This window comes from Plecotus auritus, assembly GCF_963455305.1.
Source record: "Plecotus auritus genome assembly, chromosome: 9".
NCBI lineage: Eukaryota > Metazoa > Chordata > Mammalia > Chiroptera > Vespertilionidae > Plecotus > Plecotus auritus.
In genome coordinates this window covers 76,147,798-76,166,551 of record NC_137783.1, presented here as the reverse complement: position 1 = coordinate 76,166,551, position 18,754 = coordinate 76,147,798, and the positions used below count along the sequence as shown (strand labels likewise).

General features: G+C 44.9%; 1 protein-coding gene across 16 annotated transcripts in view; it reads right to left on the bottom strand.

Annotated features, from left to right (window-relative positions):
• Positions 1-18,754, bottom strand: part of NCAM1 (neural cell adhesion molecule 1) — a 346,241-nt gene that overhangs the window by 35,374 nt on the left and 292,113 nt on the right. For 7 of the 16 annotated variants that reach the window (XM_080642698.1, XM_080642707.1, XM_080642708.1 and 4 more), the window contains exons 8-14: positions 16,499-16,641; positions 10,714-10,743; positions 7,254-7,404; positions 6,734-6,918; positions 6,282-6,378; positions 5,798-5,968; positions 4,656-4,787 (exon numbers count right to left, since the gene is read on the bottom strand). In XM_080642698.1, coding sequence (XP_080498824.1) covers positions 4,656-4,787; positions 5,798-5,968; positions 6,282-6,378; positions 6,734-6,918; positions 7,254-7,404; positions 10,714-10,743; positions 16,499-16,641 — 909 coding nt within the window. Of the gene's footprint in view, positions 1-4,655; positions 4,788-5,797; positions 5,969-6,281; positions 6,379-6,733; positions 6,919-7,253; positions 7,405-7,732; positions 7,814-10,713; positions 10,744-16,498; positions 16,642-18,754 lie in introns of all 16 variants that reach the window. The other 9 variants (XM_080642697.1, XM_080642700.1, XM_080642709.1 and 6 more) reach the window with 2 other exon arrangements.

The following is an 18,754-nucleotide window of genomic DNA, read 5'->3' as shown; positions in this document are numbered from 1 at the left end:
AGGCCTGCAGGGGAGAGCAGTTGGGGGGACCAGGCCTGCAGGGGAGGGCAGTTAGGGGTGACCAGGCCTTCAGGGGAGGGCAGTTAGGGGTGACCAGGCCGGCAGGGGAGGGCAGGTAGGGGCAATCAGGCTGGCAGGGGAGCAGTTAGGCATCAGTCAGGCTGGCAGGGGAGTGGTTAGGGGGTGATCAGGCTGACAGGCAGAAGTGGTTAGGGGCAATCAGGAGGGCAGGCAGACGAGCAGTTGGGAGCCAGCAGTCCTGGATTGTGAGAGGGATGTCCAACTGTCCGTTTAGGCCAGATCCTATCAGGATTGGGCCTAAACGGGCAGTCGGACATCCCTCGAGGGGTCCTAGATTGGAGAGGGTGCAGGTTGGGCTGAGGGACACCCGCCCCCCTCGTGCACGAATTTCATGCACCAGGCCTCTAGTAGACATATATTTCTACTGACACATGTATTTGTAGCAAAACCTCTATGTCTCTTCCTAATTTCAATGTCTGAATAAAGCAAAAATGACGGTCCTACTTATTAATGTTTACTACCGAGCGAGGTTCATGATTGTTTGGCATCTTGATGAGAAGAACCCCTGCTGCCTTCCAAAAAAATCCCTACCGAATGTGACTCTCTGGATGCTGCTTTGTGTATGAAGAGCAATGCAAATAATACTGTTATTCTCCCTAAACAAGTAACTCTAACCAATGTTAGCATGGAAAATGGGTAGATGCACCCAAAACATTTGGACAGCTCTTCAGTTCTCCATTGGCAAATCTTCCCACCAAAATCATAAAACAAAGTCGCTCTGAGAGCTGGATGAAATTTTGGAAAAATGTCACCATGTCCTCAACATTGCCTTGGTCTTCCTTTCACCTTCCAGATGAGGGGATCTCATTAAACCATGCAAGTACAATGTCACTGGGGTCAGAGCAAGGTAGGCTATTAACTCAACATGATTTGACGGTCTGGTTAATTCAGGTAAAATTGTATCTCTTTCTCTTTTATTAATTTTTTTGGCTCGAGTTGTTTGCATAGTTGTCTAGATTATTTTGTCAAAGGGATAGAGTTGTATGTGTTTTAATCACAATATATTACAAAGCATTTAACTTTCACTTGCAATGTGTCATCTAGGGGGCAAAATGTGAAAACAAAAATCTCATGATGCCTCTTAAAAAGTAGAGACTCATTCATATATAATCTTTATGCCCTGAAAGAAATCATTTACTTTGTTTCATGGTACAGAAGCAATTAAGAGGTAATATTCAGACAATGAAATTCTGAAGGTGAGGCTCAATCACGAGGAATAGATTCATAAAAAATTGTGACATCATCTCCTCAGGGCCTCAACTGCTCTTATAGGGAATTGCCCACTCCCCCCAACCCCCAAGGCAATCAGAGGTTGTCAGCTTTCCACATGAGAGTGTCTTAACAGCATGAAGACATTGGTCCTAAAAATACATGTGACAGAGGTACTTTCCTAGGTTGGAGTTCTATCTGTTTGTTTAAAGCCATAGCTTCCTCATGACCTTTACACACACATTTATGAACTGCACACAAAAACCTCCAAACAGGTGAGCCATGCTTTCTAATCTGGCAGCTCAGAAGCAGGAGTCCTTGAGGTATTTGTGCTCTCTGGCTAGTTCCATCTGCTCATCCCTGCTTTGACATATTCATGCCTCTGAATGTGGAGAAGTCTATTATGGAACCGAGAAAGCAACCCCAATATTGAGACATCTCAACGAACTTCAAGCAATGAGCTAATGTGAAATGCACTGGCTCTCACCTAGCTCTCCCACCCAGAGCTGGCAGCGATGGCTCTCTGTCCAGTGTGGTAGCTCTGTGATCCTGTACCTTCTCTCCCTTGGGGTGAGGGTGAACCCAGCACCTAACTCTGGGGCTGTGTGTAGTTCTCTTTGTCTAAAAGAAGTTTGCCTTTTAGTTTTTTAAACTGTAATTTTATTAAATGATTGAGAAAACTGACTGTTCATGCCACTAGCAATGCCCGCTATTGCATTACTCATAATTACCTATTTTCATATATCAGACAACAAACAACAAAGTCTGAAGGTCTCCTTTAAAAAAAAATTGAACACTGACTTTCAAAGCAGCATCTGCTATGGGAATTCTCACCTTTATAAGGACTGAGCTGGCAATGAATGAAAACCACTTATAGACTTTGAAGTTCAAGGCCAGTGACTCTAATTCAGTTCTCAGAGCCCAGTTACTGGTGAGAAACTCAAAGGGGCCTCCCTACAGCCTCCCTCTCAGCAAGGTAACTAAGCCCACACGGAGTACTGATAACCTACATGGAGTACTGAAAACATCTAGAAGAGTAGGAACCAAAGACTCAGGCTAAGGACAGTGTCAGGACCCTGACGGTGTCACACCCAGAGTGGTGCCTGCCTTCTGCAAGCAGCTGCCAGCCCAGAGCAGACAGCTGTCAGTCCCACCTCACAGTTCCACCCCTTTCTGTCTCCTTCCAGAACTGGTTCATTCAAGAGCCACGTTTGCTGAGATAGTTAATTTAACACTTGCTGAAGATCTCAGAACGCCTACACCGAGCTACTTCGTTTCTGCTGTTGCCTGCAATATTTCTGAATTCATTTTTAAAAGATAAGCTTCCCTGAGTGTCTTTCAGGAGCTAGGAGCTTTTTATGAAAAGAGTGTTCAGCTTTCTGAATACCTTTCTTCCAAGTCTCTCTGGGTAATACTTCCCCCCACTATTCCAAGCGCAGCCTAGGAAGAAGGGGTTGGGCCGCAGGGCATCTGTGCAGGCTGGGAGATCGCATCACAGCTCTGCTCCCAGAACGGTGGGCCAGCTTCCTGCCACCCTTGCTCCCTGTATTTGCAGTAACAGCTTACACAATTAGGGGTCCTTCCCAGGGAGAATCACCCCTCTCTACATGCTTGGCAGTAGAGTTACTAAGTAGCTGGTTAGTTTTCCCTAACATAGAAATGGCAGTTGGCAAGTACCTCCTGCTAAACAACAGGGTTGACTGAGCTGGGGTCTCACTCCCCGCAGCCGCCTCCACCTGCAGGACATCCTGTGGCTTGGAATCCAACCTCATGCTATGCTTTACAACTGCAGCTGCCACCCCACCAGTCCTCCTGGCGCCCTCCAGCTGCCTCCCTGCCAGACAGAACGAGGAGCTCAATTCTCCTATCTCCTTAAAGCAAATGTGGAAATTCTTTCAAATTGTTTCCTGTGAAGGGATTTTGAATCGAGGCCTGGTGATGATGTGGTCACTTTTCTGGCATCCTGGCTAAAGGTAAGGCGGGGCTCTAGTGTGTTATTAAGAGACCACCTGCAGAAGCCCACTACGCTTGGCTTAACAAACATCACTGTTGCCACAGCGTAAGTGTCACACACAGAAATTAATACATAAACACAACTTCAAAACACACGGAAGTTTCATGCTCTAAAACAGGAGGAGGGTTAGCTTCCGGAAGTAACCTATGGACATTAACCGGCGCACAGCTAGGCTAGGTCAGTGTGGTTAGGGCCAGGACAGCAGCATCTACTTCAGCCTCTAGGGGACAGAAAGGACTGGAACTAAATTAAGAACTGGGACAGAGATGCTAATGCCATGGGAACAAGTAGCAAGGTATGAAGAGGCACTTACGTGGAACAGGGGTATCTGCATTTCCCATGGATGGAACACAGATGGAAAGAAAAGACAAGAGACAGACCCAAGGGGAAAAAAAAAGATGTAAAAGAAATGACTAGGACCCGCAGAACACAGGGCACTGGAAACTCAAATTATCAAATTACTTCACATCCAGAAAGAAGCAATTCCTGTGGGGGAGATAAGACAGGCTTTCTACTTCTGGGAAGAATCAGGGGATCCCTTTCCAGGTCCCCAGCTTCAAAGAGAAGGAAACAAGGATCCCCGTCTGAAATTCCAGGAATAAGCAGCCCGGGGCTCTGGGACCACTTGCGGAGTCTGTTCTACGGTACCTTCTCTGGCGGGGTCTCCTGCTCCTCCCAGGGCGGGCCTGTGGAGGGCTACCTAGAGCAGGGCTCGCCCCAGAGCTGCTGTCCTGGGGGACGAGGGAAAGGAGAGCAGGCAGAGGGAAAGTGGGGATGACAGAGGGAAACAGAAATGCATCCCTGAATGGAACCAGGAAGAAGCGCCTGGAAGTTTGAGAGGGAGGGACCCTGAGGTGCGCTCCTGGTGTGGAAAGGGAGGGGAAGCCGAAAGTCAAAGGCCTCCACATCCTTTTCTCTTTGCTTTGCTGGGATTATGCCTCCGCTCCTCCATCCCACAGCATCCCCTGCTTTTCTCTACGTTAATATCTCTGCTGCATCAACAGTCCCACAGCTCATTATGGGAACTGTCACTGTCGTTACCCTCGCCCTTCAAGTTATAGGTGCTGAGGGCCTTTGCGACCTGTGTCAAAAAGCAAATCCCCAGCCCCCCACTGCACATGCCCTCTAACAACCCCAGCTGTCAGTCTATCCTGAGAAAGAGGATAAAGGGACTAGGTGTCAGTCATCACTGAGGGCCAGAGAGCAGGGAGGTGGGGCCACCTCCAGCAGAGGCATCTGAAAGACAAAAGGCTGTCATCTGGACAATGGGCGGCCAGCTCAGGGTCCCCCAGGGCCCCAGGAGAAGAGGGTGGTGGTGGTGGGGGGAGGCAGTGCAGCTGGCTCTACTTACGGACTGGTTGAGTCTTGAACTCGGAGGCTGCACTGATCTCGCCCAGACCCTTGCCATTGAGGGCTGCCAGTCGCACCGTGTATGTCGTCTCAGGCTTCAGGCCCATGATGGTGACGATGCCCTCCATGCTGGCTGTTGTGAGAACATGGGAAGGATCACAAATGATAAAAAGCCTATCGGTGAAATGGTGCAGCCGCTGTGGGAAACACTATGGTGGGTCGTTAAAAAATTAAACACAGAATTATCATTGGATCCAGCAATTCTACTTCTAGGTCTACACACAGAAGGATTGAAGCAGAGACCTGGACAGATATCTGCACACCCACGCTCACAGTAGCCAAAAGGCGGAGGCACCCAGGTGTTCCCGGACACATGAATGGAAAAACAAAATGTGGTGCACACATACAATGGAACATTATTCAGCTTTAAAAAGGAGTGAAATTCGGACACATACTACACTAATGAACCTCAAGGACATTGTGTTATGTGAAATGAGCCAGACACAAAAGGATAAGTACTGTATGATTCCACTTATACGAAGTACCTAGGAGAGTCAACTACAGAGAGACAGAAAGGGGAGTGGTGGCTGCCAGGAGATGGGCAGAAGGGGAGGGGAGTTAGTGTTTCATGGGTACAGAGTTTGGGATGATAAAGCTCTGGAGATGGACCCTGGAGATGGTTACACAACAATGTGACTGGATTTAATGCCACTGAACTGTACACTTAAAATGGTTAAAATGGTGTATTTTATGTTGTATATATTTTACTACAATAAAACACAACTACATGCAGAGCAGGGCCTCGCCAGGTTGTCACACCGAAGCAGGGCTTCTGCGTGGCAGGTGGTTGAGATGGCCCCTCCATCCTGCAGGGTAACGGGAACCAGGTTCTGACGTGACAAGGTATAGAGGCCAACAAGTCTATGTGAGACGTGACCGTGTGTGCCCAAATTCGATGTTGCAGCATAGGAACATGAACAGATGGCAGGTGACGCACCTGGCCACCCTCAGTAGGTGAGAGTGGTATGCTACCCTACCATATGGGCAGTCAGAGTGCCCGGATCTGGTGAATGCCCGGTGAATGTGTGCCCAGCACCAAAGGACTCCTCATTCTGAAGGAAACAAAGACTTTTCCAGTCTCACCTTCCTTGGCATCGTACCACTTGAAGTGCCACATTTCCTCGCCCACTGCTTTCCACTCAGCCTTGTATTTGAGGATGGGCACCCCACCTGTGGCCTCTGGCTCATCAAACTGCACCTGTGCTGTGCTAGAGTATGGCTCCACCTGGTCGATGGATGGTGAAGATGGGGTGTCTGTGGGGAGAATACAGATGAAGGCCCAATTGAGCTTCAGGTAGGACACAACTTGCAATCACGTCTCTGCCATTTCTGTTCAGTCTTGAAATCTTATTGCCTGTATCCTATCCTCCCACCCGCCCCCCCCCCCCCATACGATTCTCTCCCCACATGCTCCATGCCCAGATCCTCAAGCCCCCATCGCTCCCTGCTTCCTCCTCAGGCTTTGCTGATCCGGGGCCTCCCTTCTCACTCTCCTGGCATCACTGAAGGACACAAAATGGGCCAGCAAGGGTTTTAAAAGGGTGGTGAAGCTGTAAGGGGTGCTCACCTGCTTGGACAAGGATGAATTCCAGAGACTCCTGTCCAATGCGGTTCACTGCAGTGCAGTTGTAGTTTCCAAAATCATTTTCAGAGTCCGGGGTCACCTTGAGAGAGAAGGAGCTCTTGGTTTACATGCCCATGGGATGGTCACAGCCTCAGGCCCTTATTTATTGGATTAAATTAAGAATAGAAGTAGTAAAACAGGAATCATTGGCTCCACCCAAGCCTTAAGCCAGAGTGGAGAACAGAGAAGGGGCCGTGGAAGAAGACACTCTGCCTTCCAGGCCCTGGTGTTGCCCAGGAGACACAGGGGCTGGGCTGAAGCTCGAGTTCTTCTCCAGCTAATGGCTCCAAGCTCAGGACATGCCAGAGAAGCAAGAAGGATTCTAGCTGCATTCAGGAGCCCATCTATAGTCAAACTGCCTTTTCCACCCTGCCGCTGGCCCGTGCCCCGCTCACCTCCAGGTAGCTGGCAGAGGGGCTGTTGTAGATCTTGATATTGCTGTAGTTGGAGCTTGGCAGCAGCTGACCATCTCGGAACCATGAGATTGTGGCACTGGGGTAGGCAAACACCTCGCAGGTGATGTTCACCTGGTTCCCCTCCCATGTGTACACAGCCACGGGGCCCTGCAGCTTGGGGGCATCTGCAATGAGTGGCAATGACTGTCAGGAAGCCTGCCACTGTCATGGAGCCCTACAGATACTGTCTCCTGGCACTAGGAGGGGGGTATGCCCTGAAGCCGAGCTATGCCAGGGTATAGTAGAGGTCGGGGCTGTTATGGCAATCCTGTGAGCTGACGGGAAGACAGAGGGCATGCAGCGGGTAAGGAGCCTGGGATGGTGTGAGGAGGTGACCTGGGGACCCAGGGAAAGGGAGCGGAGCTTGCCCGGTGCAGGTTGGGTCCTAGTTGCTCTTTTCCCCATCCATCCCAACCCTCCATGGCCCTCCCTCCCAGGTCTTTCCACAGTGATTCCTCACATTGTACTTCGAGATACATGGACTGGGAGTCCTGGCCGATAGTGTTGCTGGCGGTGCAGATGTACTCTCCAGCATCTGTATACTGGATGCTCTTCAGGGTCAGGGAGGACACGCGGGCGTGGCTGCGCACCACCATGTGCCCATCCAGAGTCTGCCGAGAGGGAACAGAGAGTGTCAGAGTCCAGGGCAGGATGGGGGCTAGGAGACCAGGCCATCTCTTGTGTGCCCAGTCTCACACCCTCTCCTCTCTCTGCCAGTGTCTAAGTCTCACTTTAGTTTCCAACTAGAGGGGAAGGCTGCAGAGAGCACCATGGGAACTTGGGTGTACCCAAAACAGAAATGGAGTCAGTTTATGTCAAGCAGCCTAGCTGTGTACCAAGACTGGTGTGGCTCAAGGTCCCTCAAGATGATTTTGTTTGGCACGTCTCAAATGGAAGCAAAGCCCTGAGCAGCAGATACTCCAGCAGAAACCGCCTTGCCTCATGGGATTCTGGGAAACCTGTACTCCCTTCTTTTCCTCCCAGCAGTCCACCCATCTGCCAGTGCCACAGTGCATGCACACTGGATGGGAAATCCGAGTGTGCCAAAATGCAAGAAGTTATATAAGAAACCCATATTTATGCAGAGGCCTCACTTTCCTGGATGCTTAAAAGTAAAATTATTTTATCTTTTTATAAAGCCCAACAACTCAGAAGTCAGGAGCTGCTGAGATGGAAGGAAGGGTAACTGGTTCCTCTCTCCAGGGACAGTGGTACAGAGAGTCCCAGGTAGATCTGGGTTCCTTGACACCACAGTCACCCTTGATACTATAATTGGCTTTCTGAGTCTTCAGAATTACTGGTCAAAAAGGAAGTAAGCATATGATCCCCAGGCAATGGGTCCTGGAATATCTCCCTGTGTTTCCCCCCTTGACACTCTAGGTGAATGGTTCCTGGTCTAGGAAAAGTCTGGGCATTTGTCCAAGTTCAGATCCTCCAGAAGGTGGGTAATCTAAAGGAGTCTTCCTCTTCAGAGGCTGGACCACACTCTTATCTCTAGCATGTGATATTCTGTAGAGATGGATGGGTGAGTGGTCTGCATTTGTATGGCATCTGTTAACCAATGGGTTTGGGCCTTTAAAGAATATAACACCCGACTTCAGATTCTTTCAATGTGCTCTCTTGGAAGCCCCAAACCCAGAATTGCACGTCACACAGCAGCCAGTTTGGGAAGCTCAAAAGCAAGGCAGCCCGGGCCTGTGAGCAGCCTCAGCAGATCTGTCAAAGATGTCCCTGCACCATCAGAGATAGATTTAGTCCAGCTCAGCCACTTAAGCCCCATCACATTTCACAACCATTTCATGAAATGGTTATACTGACAGCTGTACTTTTTTCTCCCCTTCTAGCTGGTCTCTTTCCTCAATTTCACTATCTGGAAATCTTTCTAATTTAATGATGTCAACGGACCAGTAGATGGCCCTCCGTAAAGAATTCTTATTTTGCAGCAGCTCAGGAACAGGATTGATGATGGGATTATTTTCAGATGCCCAGTTCTCTCTCCGGAGGACACAGTTAGTGTGACTGGGCCCTTTGAAATGTTTACTCTGGCACCGGGACAAAGTCCGGGAGTGCCACCTACAGCCATGCAGACGGAACGTCGCACTGATAATTCAGGCTCGGGAGGAGAAAGCAGATGAACTCTGGGCAAGAAGGAGAAGATCATTATGGCAAGAAGACCCTGTTTTGCAAGAGTATGAAGGGCAGTTATAATTAATCCTCTCATTGAGACATTTTTGTCTTTCTTCTTCCAGGTGAAAGTGCGAAGGCTTTTCAGAGCTTACAGAATGAAATTGGCCAGAACCCAAGCTGCCTTCTGGACTTACGGTCTTCATCTCTTGAGTGAGACAAATAGGCGGGAATGGAACTTCTGAGCCCCAAGGTGGCACTCATTTTAAAGTCAATGATGTCCAGAGTGAAATACTGAAGATAAGGAACTTCTGGAAAACCGAGTGAGGTATTTGCCTTGCTGACAATAAACCCATTACTTCTGCTTATGATAATAATTCACTTAACACCTTCTTAATGCTCCCTGATAAACCTCAGCTCCTCCAGGTCTACGTCAAAATGACGGGGAAGGTGTACAAGTCCAAGCAGAATGAGGTCTGTAGCTGCTCAGAAGTAGCTAATAATTGACCCTCCTCTCCCTTCCCCAGTACCAGTGGGTTTAGGACTTTGGAGCAATAAAACACCCAGCCCATGACAGCACTGAGCAATTCCTATGCCCCAGGAAGGAGCATTTCAGTGAGATGTGCACTGAACTGCAGTCCCTCTGACATGAGAAGGTCTGAGGCAAAGAGAGCTGATAATGAACTGGAGCTGACGATGGCAGTGTGTTCATGTGCAGAAACTAACATCAGCGCCTGGGGACAGGCAGTCCGCTTCAAATATTAAACAGCATTACATATTTATAGCCGTGACCTGAACACATGAGTTACGTGTTCTGAATAATTATCATTTCTGAAAAGACTAAGAGGAGATATAATACAACCTATAGGATTGCTTGCTAGATTCTACATTTATAGCATCACAATACCAAAGTTTCATCTGGAGAAGAGACAAAAGCTTTTTTTTTTTTTTTCCAAAAAGTATTCATAGATTAGGTCCTTGAACCTCATCTAAAGTATACTGGTTTTTATTTCACTATCTGTCACTCAGTGGCACAAATCAGGTAAAAAGTGATACTCATGAGCTATAAGCAGGATCTTGGGGGTGTAACAATTAAAATCAAAAGATGAATATTTAGCTTCAATTTTCAAACTAAGTCCCAAATTACCCCAAATGAAGATAGGAATCAGAGAAATTTCAAAGGTTAATGGCTACTGACTTTAAAAAAAACAATTAAGCCATTTGTGCCGAATCATTCTAAGCTCATCAATTTAACACTGTGAAAGTAGCATAGACATGTTTAACAGTCTGGGAGAACCAATGAGACATATCATTTGCATTGCTTCAAGATGAGATGTGAAGTCATCATTTACAAAGACAAATCATTATAAAATAAGCGAGCAACAAGATGAGTTGAGCTGGTAGGGAAAGGGCCAAGTGGGTTTTAGATCACTAACCCCATGCCTTCAAGATCCGAAGCCACATCAACCAGGTGAGAGTAAAAAAATTTCACCATTTCACAATGGGCCTGGGAATGGGGAGATTTAAGTGTAATTACCTGGATGTGATTTTCCCAGCACCATCAAGAGAATAAGATCCAGCCTTAGAAAACAATAAGGATTTGTTCACCCACTCCCAACACAGCTTGCTTGCTCACCCTAAAATGACACTATTGCTAAGTAACAGCTACCACTACTGACCTATTCTTTAATCTAAGTTACTAATTAGTTTAGCGTGTCTGGTTGTTAACTATAATGGTGAGTTAAACCACAATGCTTTCAAAACTAAGGACTGGCTAGTGGTCAGGTAAGCTATACCTCTTGCTTCTCTGGTCGAGTCCACGAAGCCTGGAGAGAACAAGATATAAAACACAACAAGAAAGCAGTAAAAGTTTACAACATTGCTTTAGAGAACTGATGAATCACACTGTACTCCGTGCACATGCAGCTTCTTTCCAATTCAGAATTTTTCCAAGGCCCACTCTCAATGGTGTGCTTATTACCCAGCTTAATCAAGGACTGGCTTATGTTCAGCTCCACCCCCCACCTCACCCCCACCTTATGCACATTAGACTGTATCATTCAAAGATATAGGCTTCCCTCAACTCCAATAGACATACACACGACACCAGCAAACGTATTATAGGCTGCTCCTAGACCAGAATGTCTTAATGTCCCTGTAGTATCTGATGACACTACTAGTTCTAACCATATAATTTATAGATACTTATAGAGTGAGTTTCCTCCTTTGGATTTTATCGGACAGCTTATCACAAATACACTAATGCCATTTTGTGCTCATGCATTTTATAATTCTGCATGCACACTATAAAAAAAATCAAATTTTTATTTAAAAAAAGGAACGACAACAAAAAAGCCTAAGACACATTAGGAATGAGAGGTATGAAGTTCTTAAGACTATGGGTCAGGAAGCCTGGAGGATACTACACTGAATGCATGTGGGCTCCAACAGGCTCCATCTTCAGCAAACACGGCACTCCAAAGAGTGAGCCAACTCAGGGAAACACAGGTTGGGTCTTTTCCTACCCACATCTATATTTAAAAAAAAAAATTTATCTGGCACTTGAGCATCTACTCTGATTACAGTTTTTCTGTTTTCATATTGGGAGTCAGAGACATCATACCTGCATTGCTCTTTCTATTGGATGGCAAGACTGACTGATTGTCCCTGATGTTCAGATAGAAACAGAATAGAGAAGATGCCAGACATAGCAATGCAACCCAGGGAATGCAAATGAGTTGGCAAACATTTAGTAGAGGTCCACTAAATGCAAAGAGCTCCTGTGAGATATGATGATGAGGATGCTGGATTATGTCACATGAAGAAGAAAGTGAGGACAGAGGAACATGCATAGACCAAAGAAGCAGTGGGCCAACATGTCAAATGTGGTTTCCAATTCCACATCACTTAGAAGCTGGTTTGTCACACACCAGGGCTGCTTGAACCAAGATAGTTTTTTAGGAGCTATGTCTATGGAGTTGTTTGTTTTTCAGATCTGATTTTCTTGTGTCTCTCCCAAATTTTTATGGTTTTGTGGCATTTAGAATAAGCAGTTGCTAGTAACACAATTATTCTAGTTGCTTGACCCCCAATAACTTGAGAAGGCATGTGGCCTGCTTTAAGACAACCTGATATGCAAATACACAATAAAATAAATGAGAATATGACTAGCGCTATTCCAAAAATTGTTAGCTCCATTTTTTTTTCATATTCATGTTTTACTACCTTACAAATCTGCAGGAATATGTATATAAACTAAGGTGGAACATCCCTTCACTATTCTAAAGTATCCCCTGCTAGAAATTTGTCCATAGGCTGAATAAGCCATCTTCTGGTTGCTCAATGCAGGTAACTTTTCCAATTTTAAAAGTGAGCACCTAGTTTGTATTGAAGGAGGAATTCTTCCTGGTGATAAAAAGTTTGCAGAGAATTGAGAATTTCAAAAGATCTCTCTTATTTGTGGGCTACTTGGGAAGCTCAAGATTCAAGGTTCATGAATGCTTTTCCTTTTTTCTGCTTATCTCTTCTGATCTCAACTCTTCACCCCTCTCCTTTTCCTTAAACATTAAGGCTTCATATGCTTTTCTTCACCTGTCATTTTGAAGGCATATTCAAGTAAGGGCACTACGAGTTTGTTCTGCCAGAGATAGATGATGCAAATTATCATCCCAAAGTTTCACCCAGGATGTAAATGGTACCTGGAATTTAGTGCCACTCACTCAAGTACCTGGCAATAGTTAAATGAATCTAGGTAGAAAGAGTAATGAAATGCTGTGGACACAATATGGACACACAAACTTTCTTTGTATCTGCATTATCAATGACCTCTGTACACACTGATCTAACTGACCCATTGTCATGTTCAAATATGTTTTGATTTTGGTCAACATAATAGTGAGCACTAAGAAATGAACTAACTTTCAGACAAATGATCTACCCTAATGGTATTAATGACCCAAGCTTAGCCCAGCTATTATCAGTCATGGAGCGAGACCAACTAAACCAGCTGAAGCTTAGCAGGTTGATAGTAATCTCCAATAAGTGACTGGACTAAACCCAGAGACAAGATCACAGGGTGTGACATGCAGGTTCACTGTATTGTTTTATTTTTATTTTTTAATGAAGAAAAACAAGTATTCCATTAGAAAGTCACTAACTATGTGTCTATGGCTATAAGCCTTTTCTCCTCTCTTCTCAGTGAAGCAAAAAACCTAGATGCTTTAATTAGCTTATATTGTGACTAACTTTATTAAAGAGATCATTAAGCCTTCCAGGGAAATCATTAAAGTCACAAGAGGGTACCGTGGCTTTCAGTGCTCTACCTTCTTAGCCAATGACCCAGAGGAAAGCCCCTAGTGGCATTCTACAGGTTCTATACTGAACAATGTCCCAGTCAACATTTTTATCAGTAATCTGGACAAAGATATTTTAAGTAAGTGTTCATATAAGGTTGTAGCAATAGCCAATGCAAATGTTAGATGACAGTTGCATGGGGAAGACCACTCCATTGCCTGCCATTGGGTCTTGTGCTTGGGCTGGGGTCTCCACTGATTGCTAAACCTCATTAAAATAGGGGAGCATGTGGATGGAAATTCCCTGGACCAATAGACCTCTAAAGGATAGTTCTGATGAAAGCCATTTTTGACTGGTTGGAAAGATAAACTCAAAGGTTTTTCTCAAGCCTGAGAGTGTTTATACATGTAGAATTTTGATAATCACATGATTAGAAGTGGCTACTGGTATTTAGGGGGGAAGAGATTCGGGTGCTACATATCTTGCAATATCATCCTTTATAGTCCCAGTAAAGGAAGAGTCTTCCAAGTTTTCACAAAAATGACATTCTGCATGATTGGTTAAGCAATCAATTGCATAAGAACAGGATAGGAGGCATGTGGCTTAAATGCAGTTCATGTAAAAGAGACCTGAACATTTTAGTTGACCACAAGCTCAATACAAGGCAACAGGATGAGGAAACTACTAAAGGGGCTAATGCAACTCTAACTGCATTACAGCATCCAGATCAAGGGAGTAATAACTCATGGAAGTCTTTATCATTGACTCTGGGCACCACAAAATTTTAATGGAGCACCGGTGAGCTAATACCATCTATTACGGGGCAACTAGTGAGGTAAAGAACAGACTGAAGAAAACTCAAGTAGCTGCTTTAAGAGCTCTCATACAAACACTGGCTGCCAGAGGTGGGAAGGATGAAAAGCAGACCTCCTGGTCATCAGTGTTGACTGACTGCCCTGCAGAGGGCTGACAATGTCACCTTTCAGGCAGGGCTGAGTGACTGTCTGGCAGATATGTTAGAAAGGGGTGCGAGGTAAGACTAAATAAACTCAAAGAGTGGCTTCCTTCCAATCTTCTATGATTCAGGCATTTTATGTGATCTAATTCTCAGGAGCCTTCCTTACCTTGGCAGTTCAATATGATTGTCTATTCTTATCTGCTTAGCATAGCATCCTGATTTTAAAAAGAAAATTGTTTTCTTCCACTCCTACAATTCAGTGACTCTAATCATGCCAATACCTAATTACATATCATGCAACTTCAGATGGAGTTGCACATGAGGAGCAGCTACCAAAGTAAAAGAGAAGCTTACTATCCGGAGTCCAACCCCCACGAAGAGGCCACCTTTTTTTCTTAATTATTAGCTATCCATGGTATGAAGCTGGATATTGCGCTTCTTTGATTATAAGTAGAGAATTAATATAAATGGCAACTTTTCTGTAAGGGCTTCATTAGGTAGGTGTGTTCATCTGGTGTCACAGCACTGGCCAGGTGGGAGGACTTGTTCTCACATTGATTTATTCACGTTCCAGTAATGTCACGTCAAGTAAACCATGGTTGCTATGGTAAACAACACCACCTATGAGTATACCAAGCCTCCTTGGCTTGAGAAAGTCTCTGCTGAACACCTTTGGCCTCAGTATTTAGTGAGTGTGAGTGTATATTAGTACCTGATTATTTGTTCTCATTCTGTGAAAATGAATTCACGGATACAAGCTAGAGAACCAAGCTACTAAAGGAGCTGAGGTAGGCAGAAATCTTAATAACTCTTCTGGTCTAGCTTAGCTATTGAGCTATTCCTAGAAAAGATGTAGAATTTAAAAGCATCGTTCATCTGAAATAGATGTTATCTCTGTCCTTCACTGAGGTCAAAGATACACACTGGGCCATTCTGGACAAATCTACTCTTAAGACTAATGTAGGAAAACCTGTCAGGCAGTGGTCCTGTGGTTTAAGCCCTGGAATGAAAGTTCAATCCACACAACACACATGATGGCAGCATAAATCTGAGCTGAAGATTTAACCCCAATGTTGATAAAGAAAGCATCAAGTAAACACCACATTTCTTACTCCAGTACAATATCAAACAGCATATGTGAGTTTCAAAAATACTTAGCAGTTCCTTTGTTGAGTTAAGCCAAACTCAACTCTGGAGGTAAAACTTGCAAAAAATAATGGGTTTTAGAATGGCATTTCTGTTCCTTTTGACTCAGCCTTGCTTTCTATTAATGGGACAGAAATCAATTCCTCAAGTGCAGATCCAAATTTGGTTCTAGTGTCTCACACTGTCTCTTTCGGGTTTACTTGAGTTTACCCTCTCAAAGGATTCCCTTTAGGTAGGCAGAAGAGTGAAGATCTATAATTTCTGACATTTTGGTCAATAAGTAATCCATTACAAATGTCCTTTGAATCTAAGGCCATTACTTCTGAGTAGGTGACAAAGCCCATTACTACAGGATATATGAGGTGAGACTGGAGAGGTGCCCGAAGATGGTTTAAGTCGCTTAAAAACCGAGCTTCTTTCCTCTCCTGCATTTGGCCTACTCGGTAGCAAAGGGCAACACAATGTGGGGTCCCCTCAATTATTACATATTGTTCATAATAAAGATAGCTTTCTAGAGGCTTGTAAATCCACATGTTTTCAAGTGAAACCTCTCCAGTCATTTGAATTTGTCAGGGAGCTTGCTACGTTGTTCTTACACTCTCAGCAAATACACTGTAGAGCCTAGGGCAATCATCATCATGTGGAAACTGCTAATTATTTTTGCCTTTAGATCAACATGATATACAAATGTGATCAAGAATACAGGCAGACACAAAGGCAAACAAGCTTTTGTGCACATAGTGCATGTATAGCATGAGTATACAAAATACGAGGAGAAGAATTGACAGGCTTGTTCTGACCCTATAACTTCCAGGAGACATTTCCTTGGCTCCTGAGATGAGGAGGAAATCACCTGGAGCACCAGGATGTCAGTTTGCCTTGTTCCTCACAGCCCCAAATCCTGCGTTTGAAAATCACTACCTTCTTCCTCCCCAAAGAGCTACCTTGACCATACCCACTAACATCACACCCCTGCCAATCTATGCAATGAACTGCACCCCTTCCATTGTCAGAGGATGTGGATCAGGATTCATTCAGGTGGGGGGAGGAGGAGGCCACAGAACCTGGACTCCAGTGACCAAATCCCCCTTCTGGCTCACCGAGGAGAATTGGGCATTGGGCAGACTGAATCCGCTTCGAGTCTGCGTGCCATGCCCTGAGACTCTTGGGCGGCGACATTATACCTTTTCTTCACTGCTGATGTTTCGGGTGGAAGTTCTCCAGGTGATAGAAGGAATGGGGTCTCCCGAGGCTTCACAGGTAAGAGTGACCTGCTCCTCTAGTTCCATGGCGGTCTGGTTCTCTACATAAGTGATTTTGGGCTTTGCTGAAAAGACAAAACATTCCTGTAATGTTTATCTAACCTTCTCAGTGCCCCAGGTTTAAGTGGTAGCATGAACAACAAAGGTTATCTACTTCCTAAGTATAAGCTGTACTCTATCTGTTGAAGCCTCAGTGGCTTACCACAAGGCAGGCACACAGCAACACCACAATGACTAATAAAAACAACACCCTGTGTAGTAAGAGCGCTAAGTGAGGGCAATGGATGCAAGAGGCATGGAGCAGAGGAAGAGCGCTCCTCTGGCTGGCGTCTTGGTGGGGACACAGCTTTTGAGCTGGGCCATGAGATTTTCAGTAGGTGAAACTTTGGGGTGGAGACTGAGTCATTGCATGGGTAAAACTGGTTGAAGGAAAGCAAAGAAGCAAGAATACATGACGAGAGGGTTGGGAAGAGAGTCACGTGTTTGTGTATCAAAGCAGAGCATAGAGTCTTGACCACCTGTTAAGGTTCTTGCTTGAATCCTGTATGGAGGCAGGTGGAGGCCACTGACAGTGTTTGACCAGAGAGATGAAATGGTCATTTGCATGACAAGAAGGTTTTTAATCTAGAAACAATTCAAGATGATTTAGCAAGGAGAAAACCTTGAGGTGGGAAAACAACTTGGGAGCTCTGGCAGTGCCCCAGCTGTGATGTGACAGTTCTGATCAGGCCATGTCAGGGGGACCAAAAGGATGGCTTCAAGAGAGATGCTAAAGAAAGGCTTTATGGGAAGTGGCAAGTGAGCAGGGGTAGGAGGGATGGCAAGAAACAAAAGAAGGAATGAGGAGGAGCCAGATGATGCTGAGATTCGTAATGCCTAGGAAAGTTGTGTGGCATTAACTCAAGTACGGAAACATGGTGGGTAACTTGGGTTGTGGAGTGGGCTGGGGGTGGGAAGGAGATGAGTTGAGATGAGTTCATTTTCCAAATGTTTTGGGTAATGCAAGAAAGCGCAAGCATTCAAAGCTGAGTTAAATGTTAACACATTAGAGAAAATTGAATTATCCCAATTTAAAACAATTATACTCTGAAATTGCTAAACCTTCCATAGAAAAGATAACACTGCACAAGTGTAACTTATTTCACTAAAAGAGAAAAGGCCAGGCTAGATAAACAAATAAAAAAATAAGTAAATTAAAATTATGGCTAATTTTTGAAATAACTGCATTTCCTTTATATTCAAATTCACCCAGTAACCCTATGTAGGCTAACAAACTACTGCCTACATACAGCCTCCAAATTGAGGCCCTTGATTCTGCTTTAATAAACAGAAAACAATGACAGAGCTATGCATTTTCTGTAGAAAATATCTGCTTCTATATAAAATTACCACATAGTTCAAATATTCTCCTGAGGTTAATCTGTACTAACAGCCAGTTTAGCAAATCCTTTATTGCTGGCCAGCACATGGGCTCAGTCCATTGTGGCCCAATGATCATACATTTGAATCCATGGAGCCCATGAATAAGGTCTTCCTCTAGGAAGGCTTTGTGTCTACCTCGATCAACAGGACTTTGAGAAAGGCCACAGCTCATATTGGATGTGTTAAGTGCTGTTAAAAGGAGGTTTAGTGTTAACATTACAGATTGAGAAGTTAAAAAAACATCAGCCAGACAACTGAATTCACTAAAACTAAACATTTTTTTTTTTTGTGGGGGGAGGTTGAAGGTGGTTTTTGGAATTTCTGGGCTCTTGAAACCTAGTCAGACACTGTGATCTAGACAGTGTTTGCTGACCTTCTCCTGACCCACAGCACTTGGTCATGGCGGGCAAAGGTTAACAGAAAATGAAGGACAAGTTAGGGTCTATTAATAATATTTGGTCTTGATGGCTCCATTTCGCAGATGGTTATAAAGGGTGCACCATATAAGTCTCTAGAAAAAGGAAAACTATATTCTTATTAAAAACATTGTTAACAATGACTAATTTTGCACGGTCTACAGAGGCTGTTGGAAGGAAGGAAGGGTCCACTGATGACTTAGTATCTCTGCACTCCAGAAGCAGGGCTATTGTCAGAACTAACTACAGGCTTAGAATGCTGCCTTGGAAATAGAATAGCGATATAAGTCATTGTCCAGATTGGACCACACCTGAGTGTGGAAAGGCATGCTCTGATCAT